Source organism: Ceratina calcarata, unplaced genomic scaffold, assembly GCF_001652005.2.
Source record: "Ceratina calcarata isolate Rehan_Ccalc_2016 unplaced genomic scaffold, ASM165200v1 scaffold78.2, whole genome shotgun sequence".
Classification (NCBI taxonomy): domain Eukaryota; kingdom Metazoa; phylum Arthropoda; class Insecta; order Hymenoptera; family Apidae; genus Ceratina; species Ceratina calcarata.
Genome location: NW_017179105.1, coordinates 3461373 through 3475465, shown reverse-complemented (window position 1 = coordinate 3475465; position 14093 = coordinate 3461373). Strand labels below are relative to the sequence as shown.

Sequence of the window (14093 nt, the reverse complement as noted above, 5' to 3'; positions counted from 1 at the left end):
GCCCTATACATACCCCCCCTACGTTCATCCGTTTGGGAGTTATGGGCAAAAAACGAAATTTTTTTCCAAAAGTTCGCTGTTTCGACGCTGGGATGGTCGGATTTTGTCAACATCAATAAAATGCCAAATAATCATACGTAACTCATTAAATATCGAAATTAGAAGGAAAACAACTTTTATTTGAAGCATTTTTCGAAATTTTGAAGAAAAAAATTTTTCGTCAGCGTCAATACTTAATTAGATATTTCCTTCTATACTTTTTAGCATAGTAATTTTTATGTACTTAGTGCGAATTCAATTTTTCTATGACTATAACAAACTTACTACAACGCCAACTTTCAGTTTCATCCCGTGTAAATTTAATCTCCTCTCGAATTTTGATTGATTTAGGATAATGTTCAATCCGGTCTTAGCATCCCAAATTCCAAAGTACGTTACATTCATCGATCCACCTCGATCCTTACACGGATTGTATACATCGTACAAAGCGTAATTACTCTTGGACGGCACAGCGATTACAACGTCAGTTGAGAGAGTAAACGCATCGTCGTTCAATATTTCCAATACGTAGCTCAGATTTGAAACCAAGATCAACCACTTGTGCATCTCGTCGTACATAGAATATTTTGCTGCCTGTTTCGGACAGATATTAAAGGTATAACTCTACGATTTATCAATTGTAACTTTTAATTTTATATTCTATATTACTGGGATTTAAAAATTAAAGAAAATAAATTGAAATCCGCAATATTTTATGAAAGTAAATCTTTATTTACGTAAGAAGCAATTATTACTCGCGCTTTATTTAACATATGTCACTTCTTGTTAGCCCTGATTATTAAAACTGAAGTATTATTATACTTACGCTTGCGAGGACTGTCGTATATCGCTTACGATCGCAACGAACGTCCAAGAAAACGCCCAATGGGTGGTATTCTGCTCTCAAAATTTTCCCAATATTTAAACGCGAATCATTCGTGGAGTTCAACATCGAAATATACGCAACGTACATATCACTAAACGTTCTCGCAAGTATAAAATCATCTGTCTCAGAGAAGAAAAAAAAATACTTAACAACTTATGCGACCGAATTAATAAATCGTTCATAGATTTGTTACCCACTGTCTGCAGTGTTACAAGAGAATGCCATAATCCTTTGTACTTTTCTGAACGCGAAATAATCGCGGATTATGTGATTTTCATTAACGCAAAACGTAGTTGGTAACTGCATCGTTAACAAGAGCAAGAAACACACGCGATTCATTGTACAGAGTTATCGCCCGAAACGAGGTCCTCAATGCAACACATTTGATCGGTTCTGATACGACACTCCTCGTCAATATTCCACTATCTCATTAATATTGTACATTTTCATTTATTAATCGTAATCACATTGAATTATTTTAACATGACAGTTACAATTGTTTACACGTCTCTGGTTCACCTCTAATATTCAACGCAATTAATAATAAAGTATGCAATTGAAGTTTGACTATGCGATATATACATATATTTACCCATATTTATACTTATTTCCTTCACTTTTTTCAGTGCACAAACAAACGAACAGCGGAAGAAGGAATAATCAGAATGTGCCATTATTTAATTAATATATATAATTTGTACTTTTCATGCACAACGTTTCCACCTTCCGTTCGATTTATTAAAAAAATAATAATAATAAAAACAGCAAAAAGATGTGAATAAAGCTGTGCACGCTGCATAAATAAGGTGATTTTGTAAATGACTAGTGCAGATCATTTTCATGTCACAAGTAGAATCGACCGCAATACGCCAGTATCCATCGTCGGTTATTGTATCGCAAATGGAGAGGCGTCGTTCGTTGCCAGATAAAATTTTCCTCGCAATCTGGAACGATCATTTCACTGACAACAATACGTACAATTAAAATTCAAGTCGAAACGAGTGACTTACGATGTAGACGCGTATTCTCCCATCAGAACGACCGGGTTGTAATCGCAACGTCCTTCTTCGTATTTCTCCCAACTTTCACAGTTCCTTGCTTTGAAACCAGCCGTACTACCTATACTCTCCGTCATATATTGATGCGCTCGCGAGTGGCTGCAATAAACTGACAATTGTTTGACGTATGTAATTAAAAACAAACTAAAACTAATTTAAAAGTCTCATGTAAATATGCTACAAGTTTTTACTTGTCGTCGGTATAAATGAACATCCTGGTTGCGGGAACTTTCCACTATTGGGGTAGAAATCAGCATGGCCAAGCGGGGCAAGGAATCCGAATGCAGGCCCGCTTGTGTGAATCACATCTACGAATTGCGCGTCAGTTGGGTCTAGTCTGCGTTCCGGATCGACGATACCGAAAACAGTCTCGAGCAATGGGCTAGCTGGATCTAGACCTTTATATTGACAATAACACAATGTTGACAAATATACAAATAACATAATGTTTTTCTGAACAGATAGAATAAATCGATCTGTCTAGCTAACATGTTGTTGTACCTGTTATTCTACCTATGCGGCCGTCTAAATAAGCTCCAGCAAACCCTGCTACGTGCGAGCCTAAGCTGTGACCACTGATGTGAACATCTTTGAATTCAAGACTCGATTCACGACTTAGAAACTCTAGAAAATCTCCAAGAAAATTGCCTACGCGTCGCGTATTGTTAACAGCCAGCGGATAAACTTCTGCTGCTAAAGCACCCCATCCAACCACTATCACGTTCACGTCTTCGTGAAGTAGATACGCTGCAATTTCGTCCCATTATTACATATATTTGCTGTCCAACGAATGAGATACATATTATTTTTAAAGACAGATAACTTGACAAAAATATTCAGAATTGACGTTTATAAAAGATGATACATAATTTATCAACAAATTTTCTAAATATCGGAGACTTGAAGAAGGTGATCTTGATAGAACAAACCTGTAGTAGAATTTCTCATAATTACATCAAGATCTTAGCTCGAGAAAGCGAAAGAAGAAAAGAAGGGAGAACAGAAACTTGTTAAGTGGTTAATTAACTAGTTATCACGCTATTGACCTTTGAACCTGACGACGTCGATTCCGTGTTTACCGAAACGGGTTGACCCTGATTGTAATTAAATTTCACTGACTCGCCGACGAAGTTGTCGACACTTCTAGAAATTCTGTGGAAATCGTTTTCCTTCCCCCCACGTACATCGTTTCTACGCGACGCTTTATTCTTATCGCTTTCTATCGTTTTCTATTTTCGCTTCGTCCTCGTTTACATGTTTTACGTACCATCTATCAAACCTCGTACCCAGGCTTCGTTTCCGGTGTCACTGAATCCGTGAATGATGAACTTGGTTGGTCGGCTTTCGTTGAAATGAGAAGCGTAAAGGGTCTCGGTGTCATTCAGAAACAACTGCTCCTCATCGAACGGATTCTCCCTTTGTGTAACAAGCAAGTGTAATTACTATATGCAATACCTTAACTTAAAGTTCAATATCTGTCGATACGTTCATCCATGATCTCTAATCCTGCAATTTTATTGACTTCCAACCGTTTATAGGTCATAGCAGCGTGAATCGATTTTTAATGCAACTTTTTATGTGCATATAAAAACCTTCAAAAAGCATGCTAGAGTGTCGAATAAGAATTAAAACTAGATTATGCACTTTTCAAAATTTTTTTCGGTAAATCCGATCTATAGTAATTTTTGTCAATTTGTTGTTATTCATCATATCTCTGCAACATCTAAACAACAATTAATTCGTTAATTCGAATATGCGTATGAATATTTATGGATTTCACTGTGTTAAATTTGATGCACCTATTAAAGCATAGAGAGAATTTCGTTATCTTTGTTAAAAATTTCATTGCAGCATTTGAATAATTCTCCAATTCCAAGAATAGAGCAGTATGATAATAGTTTTTACATACATATAGGTGAATATAAAGAAAGGAGAACGAGGAATCAAAGTAGCGACGGCGACGATGTTAACTGTATGTATAAGTGGCGCCTCGTGTTTCTCTACCGTCTCCGATCGTCGATGCGCGGCGTTAACGCAGAATAACGTAAAAAGAAAAAAGAAAAGGAGGCGCGTCCGCGATATTCACGCATCGATAATAGTCAGTGGAGCGTCAGCGCTGAGAATAGAAGTTGCTGATTGCAACGTATCGTTAAGAAATTGATGCATCGTTTACGAACCGAGAACGATAAAGCTCGCATCCTTTGGACTGGCGAAAAATTTGTTGCGCGTTGCCAATGATAAACGAGTCTTGTTGTATGACTCAAATTTTATTTTATTTTTCTAACTGTAATACCGTATACAAAATTATGGAATTTTTACTAAAAACAAATGTTCAGCATCAAACGTAATTGAATTTTGAAATTTCAAGACTGATTTATGTGGAAGTAGCGTAAATAAGATAATTTGAATAAAAATTGAATCAATTGTAGTTAGAAATGTCAGTTCTGTTTGCTGCATAGATAACGATATCAAATACTAATTGTTCCATTTACTCTATTAATAAAGCATCTCGTTTATCGTTCAATAATATCAAGCATTAAATTGTAATAATCATTCTATTTTAAGAACGTGCCTCGTTTCATTATAATAATGAATTCAACAAAGCAAAACACATACCTAGTGTACAAATTGAACGTGGCTGGCTCACGAACAACCTTGAACACAGATTTGATGATCGTTCCCACGTCGTTCAACAGCGTGTTCTGCGGATACGCGTATGCTAAAATCACGAAGAAACAGAATTTATTGAAAAACTAGAAAACCTCTGCCAGCTTCGTAGTAGAAATCGTCATACGACTTTCGCTTCGAAAAAAAACTGATACATGTATTTAAAGAGAAATAATGAAAATGAGGCGCTGCTTGCAATAATTCGAAAATAATTTCATCACGATCTGTTAACTTTTGCAAGTTTAATCTGATAAATGAAAAACGTATTTCACAATCAGAGAATGAACGCACAATTTTGAATCTGTTCACCCTATTGTGTAAGGATACAAACACTTGGAACTTAATTGAACAAAATTTGGAGTTTCACTAAAACGGGTTTCCACTTTGCTTATCAAACGTTTCTAAAAGATCCACGTGACTTGGTTTACCTGACATCAGAACGATCGTCAGTAAGAGATTTTCGACCTGTGACATGTCTCGGCGCGATATCGCTCTCTGTTGCACTGGATTACTACTGTAGCTGGCTTAGCGTCCAGTTGCCATTCATCCTACTCGTAATTTTTCGTCTTTGATGTTCGATAAGCCCCGCAGCCACGTTCATTTATTTAATTAATTACGACAGACGACGCTTAAACGTGGACAGTTGCGAGATCTGTCTCCCCTCTTTCATCGAGCGCTGAATTTCGTAATAATTACCGGTCTTTAACGTATGAAAAAGGTTTTTACAATTGTTCAAGGAAAAGGGATCGATTATTGTTGAAACAGAATCACAAATTTATTAAACTTATGAATTGGGACATGTTATGATTTTTAGAACAGGCATGTACATACATAATTACATCATTTCACTGGAATAGTCGAGTAGTATCATATCCCCAGTCTATCTATCACCCAGCTATCATCAATTTTATTACAAAATGATCGAACAAATGTTCAACTTTATTTTCACTATGCTTCCAATAAACTATCAGTCCCGTTTACTTAAATTTCGCTTGATTCTTTTAGAGCTCATTAATTTCGTAATGTAATTACAAGCTTTTACGTAAAAATTTCATAATATTTTTCGCAATCATGTTTCATATCTTAGAGTTCAGAAATCGGCATAGCAATAGATGACATTAGAACGATCACAGTCATCGGATGTATATTTAAAAAGAAGCTGTTTCATGAATGTTGATAAATCTATAAAAGAGCAACTACGATGATCCAACAAACTCATCTCCATTATCGTTCCCGTGTCTAACGTCTAAGAGATCCTATATGACTATTACTACATTTCTTCATACGAATTGGTAGAAACATTTGATTATATGCATATGGTGCAACACTGATAACAGTACTGCTATTTCATTAACAAGTTGCCAGTTACCGTACGTTATTAATAAATTACCAGTACGGATCCTATTTTTTATTTTCAGATGATGACATTAGCGATAAGATTAATGGTTTTCATATGAAATCCACATGGTTATATAATACTTAAATTTTCTTATGAATGCGTACATTTCAAATAGGTAACACTTATTTATCACTTATTAAGGTACGGTACGCAGTACGGCTTATTAAGTGTGTTACAATTAATTATACGTAATTATGTAAAGAAAGTTTACTTGATTTTTTCAACTTCGCTGGCAGTTTTAAATTGCAGAGGGCATTCGAAAACTTTTTTACACGATCAATAAGTAGGTGTTTAGTCCAGGTTTAGGCTGGTTTCAGTTAATGCGAGCAAGCTGAAGGAAAGGGAGAGGGAGACGAAGGAGACTCCTGGAAAGTTAGGTCAAGTTCATCTACACTTTATTCTATTACAGCGTACCTGATGAACTGTATAAAATATTCTTAATATGTACAATTTTTTCAAATAAAAAATAAGTTCAGAAGATAAGAGTATTATTATATTAGAGAACTATGTCAGACAAACTACGAAGATACGAAAAGATCGATTTCTTAGGAGAGGGTCAGGTTAGTTGAGAGCAAAAATCCGTTTGGAAATCGTTAATTTATTTATGAATTTCATCACAGTTCGCTACTGTTTATAAAGCCAAAGATGTCGAAACGAGTAAAATTGTTGCTGTGAAGAAGGTATGATTTGTTTGATAGTTTAGTCTAAAAATGAACATTCCTCGAACACCTCTGATACCGTTCACGACTGTTCCAGATTAAAGTTGGAAGTCGTGCAGAAGCTAAGGATGGGATAAACAGAACAGCATTGCGTGAAATTAAATTATTGCAGGAATTAAAGCACGATAATGTGATTGGTTTATTAGGTAAACAAGAAGCATGTGCGTGGGTTATATACAGTCTTGTTCAATTGATATTTATACTATGATATTGACGTTTTAGATGTTTTCGGCCACAAGTCAAATGTCTCCTTAGTGTTTGACTTTATGGATACAGATTTAGAAGTAATAATAAAGGATAGTAATATAGTTTTAACAGCTGCAAATATTAAAGCATACATGATACAAACTTTACAAGGCTTAGATTATTTGCATTACAACTGGATACTTCACAGGGATTTAAAACCGAACAATTTACTTGTTAACGCCGATGGCGTTTTGAAAATTGGTGATTTTGGTCTGGCTAAATTTTTTGGCTCGCCAAATCGAATAAATACCCATCAAGTGGTAACAAGGTGGTACAGATCACCTGAATTACTATATGGCGCGCGACTGTATGGAACTGGAATTGATATGTGGGCAATCGGTTGTATATTAGCAGAACTTTTATTACGTGTACCGTTTTTACCCGGGGAATCCGATTTGGATCAACTTACCAGGATATTTCAAGTACTGTCTTTAATAACAATTTTAGTATCAGCGTATTTTTTCATATCATCGTTATACACGTTGTTCTCCGTTTTCAGACACTAGGTACGCCTACTGAAGAAACATGGCCAGGAATGACTGAATTACCAGACTTCATTCAATTCAAACCTTTTCCTGGCACACCACTGAAACACATCTTTACTGCTGCTGGTGATGATCTCCTAGACTTAATCGCCAGTTTTTTAAACGTAAACCCGTTAGAGAGGTGTACGTGCGACCAAGCACTGCAAATGCCATACTTCAGTAACAAGCCAGCGCCGACGCCCGGACCTCGATTACCTTTACCTACGTCTGTGAAACGTCAACCAGAAGAGAAGCCTAGTCTAAAACGGAAACTATTGGAATCGATGGATGGTGCTTCACTGGCGAAAAGATTACAGTTTTAACTAGGAGATTAATTAGATTACATAACAAATTTTTCATTCGCTGTCATCCCTTTATTACTTTTGCAATTAGTTACTAAGAATTAAAACAATTGATACGTGTAAATAAGCTGTGTACAAATGAACTGAGATCTTAAAACATAATGTTAAGTAAGTATATATTTAAAATGCACTAGGAGTGCGAAACTCGTGTATTTTTATTACAATTTTGCATAATAATAATAAGGAAGTCAAATAAATATGACGTATACAATTATTGATAACTTTGCCCCTCGATATGTACCGTACATTAGATAAACATGAACATAGGATGGGAACTTTACAGGATGAAATAATAATAATAATAATAATAATACATATTTGAAAAATACAACATTATGCTGCATTCCTTTTATTAACTTAAAAACTAGTAAGAAATGTTTGATACGTGAACAATTTCGTAACTCTTGAAATATTGAATTTTCGATAGCATAAAGAGGTAACTCGTTGATAACAAAAATTATTAAAACTGTAATCGCATTTCGCAGCGTTGCCTGCAGCACGGTCGATCTCTTGTACGCGTTCTACTATAAGTACAAACACCACCAGATTTTCTATCCGTTTATCCGTTTCTATTCAATATCATTCGACAATAATTCGCATCCACATTTTCGCTCTGGGAATAGTATAAAGTATAAATAATGTTTCTTCGTTATATCCGTAGCTCGTGGACGAGAGCTAGGACACGTTTATAATCTAAATTGGATAGTTTTTCGCGTTGTTCATCTGCGATGGAATTGCAAATATGTCGTCTTCCTCTTTACGAGTTCCGCTCATGACTGATTGCATTTCCCGTTCAATCAGTTTCTAATTAATATTCGTGCACGATATCAATATTATATATAGTATATATGTATCTATTACACACATATACATATAAATCTATTCAATACTGATGGGTAACAAAAAACGTAATACAATTTTATAAGGATACAAATGGTACATGTCTTATATATTAATGCACATATCAGCACGAGTTGACTATCTCTGAAATCGTTAAAAAAGTAGTGTTTCACATTAGAATCATATTGCAAGAATAAAACATAGACTTTATGCTTTAATGTATTACACAAAGTTATAATAAAGTTCGTTCTTGTTGTACGGATAGTTACATCAAGAGCATAAATTATTAAGACGACGTGTGCATTGAAATACTGAAGCAACATTGATATTATCTTCTCTTACATACTTCTATTTAAATCTTGACATACAGATGCGAGAGGCTGGGAAACTCAACATAATCAAAATTTGATCATTTTCAAATAAGATGCGTTAGAAAATTATTACGTTCGGCACATGCACTACGATATGTAAATGTTTCAAATTAAATCCAGACAATATCTTCAATAGTTTCACGTTGTTACTTATTTGATACATTACAATTTAAAACGTTAGATTATTACGCAGGTATTAAAAATAAAACAAATCTCGACGTTCAAACGTAAATAATCTTCTAAAACACTTGGGAATACGTAGCCGATTCTAACATATTGTACTGTGTGGTCCCTCTTATTTTGACTGAATTATAAATAATAAGTATGTAACATTTCTTGTAATACATAACGAATAAATAATTTAAACAATATTTATATATTAATGCTTTTGCCAAATTGAAATTAGTACGAAAGTACTAATTTGTAATCCTTATCAATTGGAAGAATAACATAAAAATGCAAGGAGAATTTCGAGAGTGAAGGACAAAGAGCAGTGATTTTCATAGACGTCTATGGAAAAAAATAAAAAATTCTACAGAAATAATGTTCATGTCGTATGTACTCGTACTTAACTACATTATTTTCGTAACATAAATCTCTCCTTACATGCAAGTTATTTACACATAAAAAATAATACACTTAAAATGTACACCTTACTGTACACGATATACTTAAAGCAATATTTTACAAAATTGATATTACACAGAGTGTGGCATAAAACCAGAAGCGACATACAAAATATGCAAATCGTGTTTGTGTCAACTTGGTTTTTCCGATGAAAGAAATAAAAAACATTTGCTCGTTCTTTTGCGATAGTAATATGTTAAAGTGTAACTGAAGGCATATATTTGAGCGTGATAATTCTAAAAATTGCAGGAATAGTGAATTTTTGCTTGCTAACTTAATTCATTTAAAGTCACCACCGCTTTAAATGTCGTATAATAATGCAATAGACATAACTTCGTTTCGTACACACTAGTTTCCTATCCTGCGTGCATATCGTAAGGAACATTGTATTCGATAACATTAGTTGCTTTTCTCGTTTGCCTTTCTGCATGGCCCTACACGTGTAATGTGCTTGTAAAACTTCCCTTCGAATCGAATAGGACATCAATTTTATATAGAATGTGTTGTTCCACACATAATACGTACAATTATATCAGAAATAGTACATAGGACATAGTATCAAAAGATTTAATGAAACAATTTCTGCAAATCCATTTCATTTCTAAATGCATAAACGAAAACGTAATCGATACAATTAATTTTAACCGATAAACATCCGAACGGGAGATATTATTACGTGTAATGTTTTTACATGCTTTTTTAACTGCTGTTGTTAAATATATTATTGTCTTGTATTAACATCCCACAAAGAACACGCTCTATGAAGAATTGTAGTAAAGGATTTACTCACTGGACATGAAATGGTAATGAAGACTTGACAATTGTACGCGATTATAAGTACAACTGGATTTCTTCGTTAAATTATACTATGTCCTAAGCCCTAAGCAAATATTCTGTAAGCAGTAATCGATGCGCAGTCTATAGAGCACATGCAGCGATGCAGCGGACAAATTGCTCTTGCATTTGGTTTTTTCGCTTCTTTTCTAAAAGTTTGATTTAGTATTTAAAGTAACATACTTGTATATAACAACTTATGCAACCAACAACTTGTTATGACTACCTTATAATGCTTAGTTCCCTTAATTTCTTATTTTCTTTACATTAAGTCGATATATACCAAGATTTTTAAATAATATTAATGTACGTTTTTCGAATCCGATTTACTCGAATCATACAATTAAGAGTATGTAATAAGTTATAATAACGTATATATTTTTCGCATTTCAATATATCTATGTGTAATGTACACGCAATACATAAACAGTTTTTAGTACGAAAATAATATTACACGTTATATAATATTATGTAAAAATCGTGGTATTCAGTTATCAGGACATAGGTGTTATTTGTAAATAAAAATGAAATCATACCCTTTAAAAGATGTGAAAAATAAGTAATGCATACGTTAAAATACATGATAGTTTGTAATAATAAAGATAGCAATAATAGCAATAATAGCAATAATAGTAATAATAGTAGTAATAATAATAATATCACATCTCCAAATACTACGTAGCACGAATTTATAAAATATACATATAAATGAGTTCAGATGAAAAATATAGGCGGTGCATTTCCTAGGTAACTACGATCGTTCTCTCGAGTGTAAAGAATACATCCACTTTTTTACCACGGATAGTTTAACACATTACGTATTGTTTCCAGCAATGAGGGTGACCTTGCAATTTAGTTTTATAAATAGTTGTACAATTATTTTGTTCAGTCCATTTGTATTTTTATTGAGAGTTCGACGTATTAAAAATTCAATCAACTCTAATCCTTAATCGATGCCCCATGCTGCTTTAGAAATTCAATCTTCGACGGTAAAGGAAAGCGAAATATCGTTATGGCAAAGTATGTGTGTTACATATTTAATGTTATGTTATTAAGTAGATATACCAATTCACTGAAATTACAAAACGGTTTAACTCTCCTTACTCGACGTTCCAGCGTCACGTGTACGTTTATTCCAAAAAGGAGAGGATAAAAACAGAGCAGTCTCATTAATTGAATTTGTTATTTCACCGTTAATAATTTTGGATTGGTATAATTCGATTTGTGTAAGTTCAGTTCGAACGTGAACGTTTCTGTTTAAAAGAAACGGATAAGGAAAAAATCTAATTATACATATATACACCGTAAGCCGTCTTGTATAAACGTAAGTGAACAAAATACCATTGCAATGTGAAACACTCTGTGTAGCTTCTTGATTAGGCACCATGTTCGAAATCAATAAACTCCTATATCTCTGTTAAATTAAAAAATTTCTGTGGAACACACTTTCCCAATACAGACTATGTCTCCCTAGAATTTATATTAATATTAAAAGTAGAAATACATTGTTACTACTGATGTTCTTACTTTATTATATCATATATGTATATATACATATGTATGCGCGCGTATGTGTATGCACACACGAATACATATATATATATACACACACATATACATGCGAACACACACATATATACACATATATACACATACAGGGTGAGTCTCCAGGAACGAGCCACATGAATAGTTATTTTATTTTGAAGATGTAGGAAAATGTTTGAAACTAAAATGGAGCAATAATTTGATAATGCAAGCAACACTTAAATGTATAATATAGTGAATTAGTTGACATTGTATTTCGTGGTTTGTCATTATTTTAAATATTTGCTGTAATATCAACTTTAAACTTGCCTTCGGGCCGCTACCGCGCCCCTTGATTTATTACTCACTAGTGCTCGTGAGAATTTTAAAGGTTTCGATGTCTCTCTTTTGCCAAAAGTCAATAGATTTCTGTTGTCAAGAATAGAACCGAGAATAGAACTCATTGTTCGAGAAGTTCATAACGAATGTATATTTTTCATTCGTTATTATATCTGAAACCTCAGCGATTTTATGTTACTGCGATATTTGAATGCATCTTAAGAGGGGCTACAATCGTGCATGTTAAAAAATACGCGATTCCATTTAAGAAAATACAAGTGGTCGTCAAACCTCGTAAACACGTGTACCTAAGTAAATATTTGCTCGCTCTGAACCAAATAATTTTAGTTCCAAACGTTTTTCTGTATTTCAAAAATTAAAAGAGTTATTCAGATGACCTGGTATGGCTGACCTTGTATATTCAGTCCAAGGCAAACATTATCCACAATAGTATAATATATAATATAGTTAATATTCTCATACTTTTCTTTAATTGATCTACCTATATATTACTTTCTTTTAAAAAATCTATGCTTAACATTTAATATATATATATGTATGTATGTATATGTATATGCACATATACACACATGCATACACACACACACACACACATATCTTTAAAATATTTACAGTCAATATTATGATACAGTAATTTTAATTGTTTCTTTTATTTATACTTTTATAAAGGCAATTATTATCATAACTATGATCTTTATGTATACATACATATATATACATATATAATATATATGATGTATATAATGCATGTCGTGTAAACATGTTTTTATAGCAACCACGTTTATCCTAGGACAGTATATAGTATATAGTACAAGTAAGGATATTACAGAATTTTTTACACCTCTACACATATATACAGAAGGAGTGTCGTCATACAAATCATATCTATATCTTATTATTGCGTTGTATTTTAATGCCAATTACTTAAATAAAGGATATTCATTTAGAATAATGCTTCGATTTTTCGTAAAAATTCTCGTACACACGTTAAACTTGGATGTAATCAAGCGTTTAAAATATACCAAACGTAACGTGTGAAATGACACCAATCTACCATTATATAGTAGATCTCATTAAACATTTCTATTTACATTAACGCGTTAATAAATAACGACGAACCAAACAATTAGTACGGACAGCCAGTAAATAAGAGCGCTCCTTGATATTTCGGCGTCTCTTAAAAGTTCCCGCTTCTTTTCTCACGTAATGAAAATATAAATGAAAATAAAAATTATAAATCAACCTGTGCATTTGCTTGAACGTGAACTATGTGAAAGTTAAGTGGTCATTCTCAATGACGCGGCGAAATCTCTTTTATTCTAGACTCTCTCTCTCTTTCTCTCTCTCTTGATAACATAAATGTTACGCCACATATTAAGGTAAGTAATACATTGTTTTCTTTTGTATGTGAAACGATAAATGAGTTTATGAGATTTTTAAGCATATGTTGAGCATGTTTCTTGTACAATTTATATAAATTAAAAAATGAAAAAATCAAAAAGAAAAAAGATATTAGTAATCGTATCGGAATATTGATAAGAGTCTAGAACAATGATCTTATATAAAAAAAGGGCATCGTATTAAAGTGATTTGTCAACTAACAATAATTTTTGGTGAAAAGAAAAATAGTATTCTTT

The 14093-nt window shown here is 33.3% G+C and overlaps 3 protein-coding genes across 5 annotated transcripts in view; 1 reads left to right on the top strand and 2 right to left on the bottom strand.

The window, feature by feature from the left end:
• Nucleotides 1–1285, bottom strand: part of LOC108630533 (ionotropic receptor 75a-like) — a 5393-nt gene extending 4108 nt beyond the window's left edge. For both annotated transcript variants that reach the window (XM_026818140.1, XM_026818141.1), the window contains exons 1-3: nt 1123–1285; nt 866–1044; nt 325–633 (exon numbers count right to left, since the gene is read on the bottom strand). In XM_026818140.1, coding sequence (XP_026673941.1) covers nt 325–633; nt 866–1044; nt 1123–1264 — 630 coding nt within the window. In that variant the 5' untranslated portion in view covers nt 1265–1285. The remainder of the gene's footprint in view (nt 1–324; nt 634–865; nt 1045–1122) is intronic.
• A 74-nt stretch (nt 1286–1359) lies between these two features.
• On the bottom strand, nt 1360–5273 carry LOC108630802 (pancreatic triacylglycerol lipase). Of its 2 annotated transcripts, XM_018034307.2 has the most exons (7): nt 5079–5273; nt 4600–4702; nt 3251–3399; nt 2485–2730; nt 2175–2381; nt 1936–2092; nt 1360–1869 (listed from the first exon to the last, which is right to left on the bottom strand). In XM_018034307.2, the coding sequence occupies exons 1-7, from the start codon at nt 5122–5124 to the stop codon at nt 1812–1814; spliced, it is 966 nt and encodes a 321-aa protein (XP_017889796.1). In that variant the 5' UTR covers nt 5125–5273; the 3' UTR covers nt 1360–1811. The 2 variants fall into 2 exon arrangements, with proteins under 2 accessions (XP_017889796.1, XP_017889797.1); XM_018034308.2 differs by lacking the exons at nt 4600–4702; nt 5079–5273 and adding an exon at nt 3893–4570.
• A 649-nt stretch (nt 5274–5922) lies between these two features.
• On the top strand, nt 5923–8111 carry Cdk7 (Cyclin-dependent kinase 7). The gene is made up of 5 exons (XM_018034305.2): nt 5923–6609; nt 6670–6729; nt 6806–6914; nt 6991–7436; nt 7514–8111. Exons 1-5 carry the CDS (start codon nt 6556–6558, stop codon nt 7859–7861), a joined length of 1017 nt encoding a protein of 338 aa, XP_017889794.1. The 5' UTR covers nt 5923–6555; the 3' UTR covers nt 7862–8111.
• The last annotated feature ends 5982 nt before the right edge of the window (nt 8112–14093 follow it).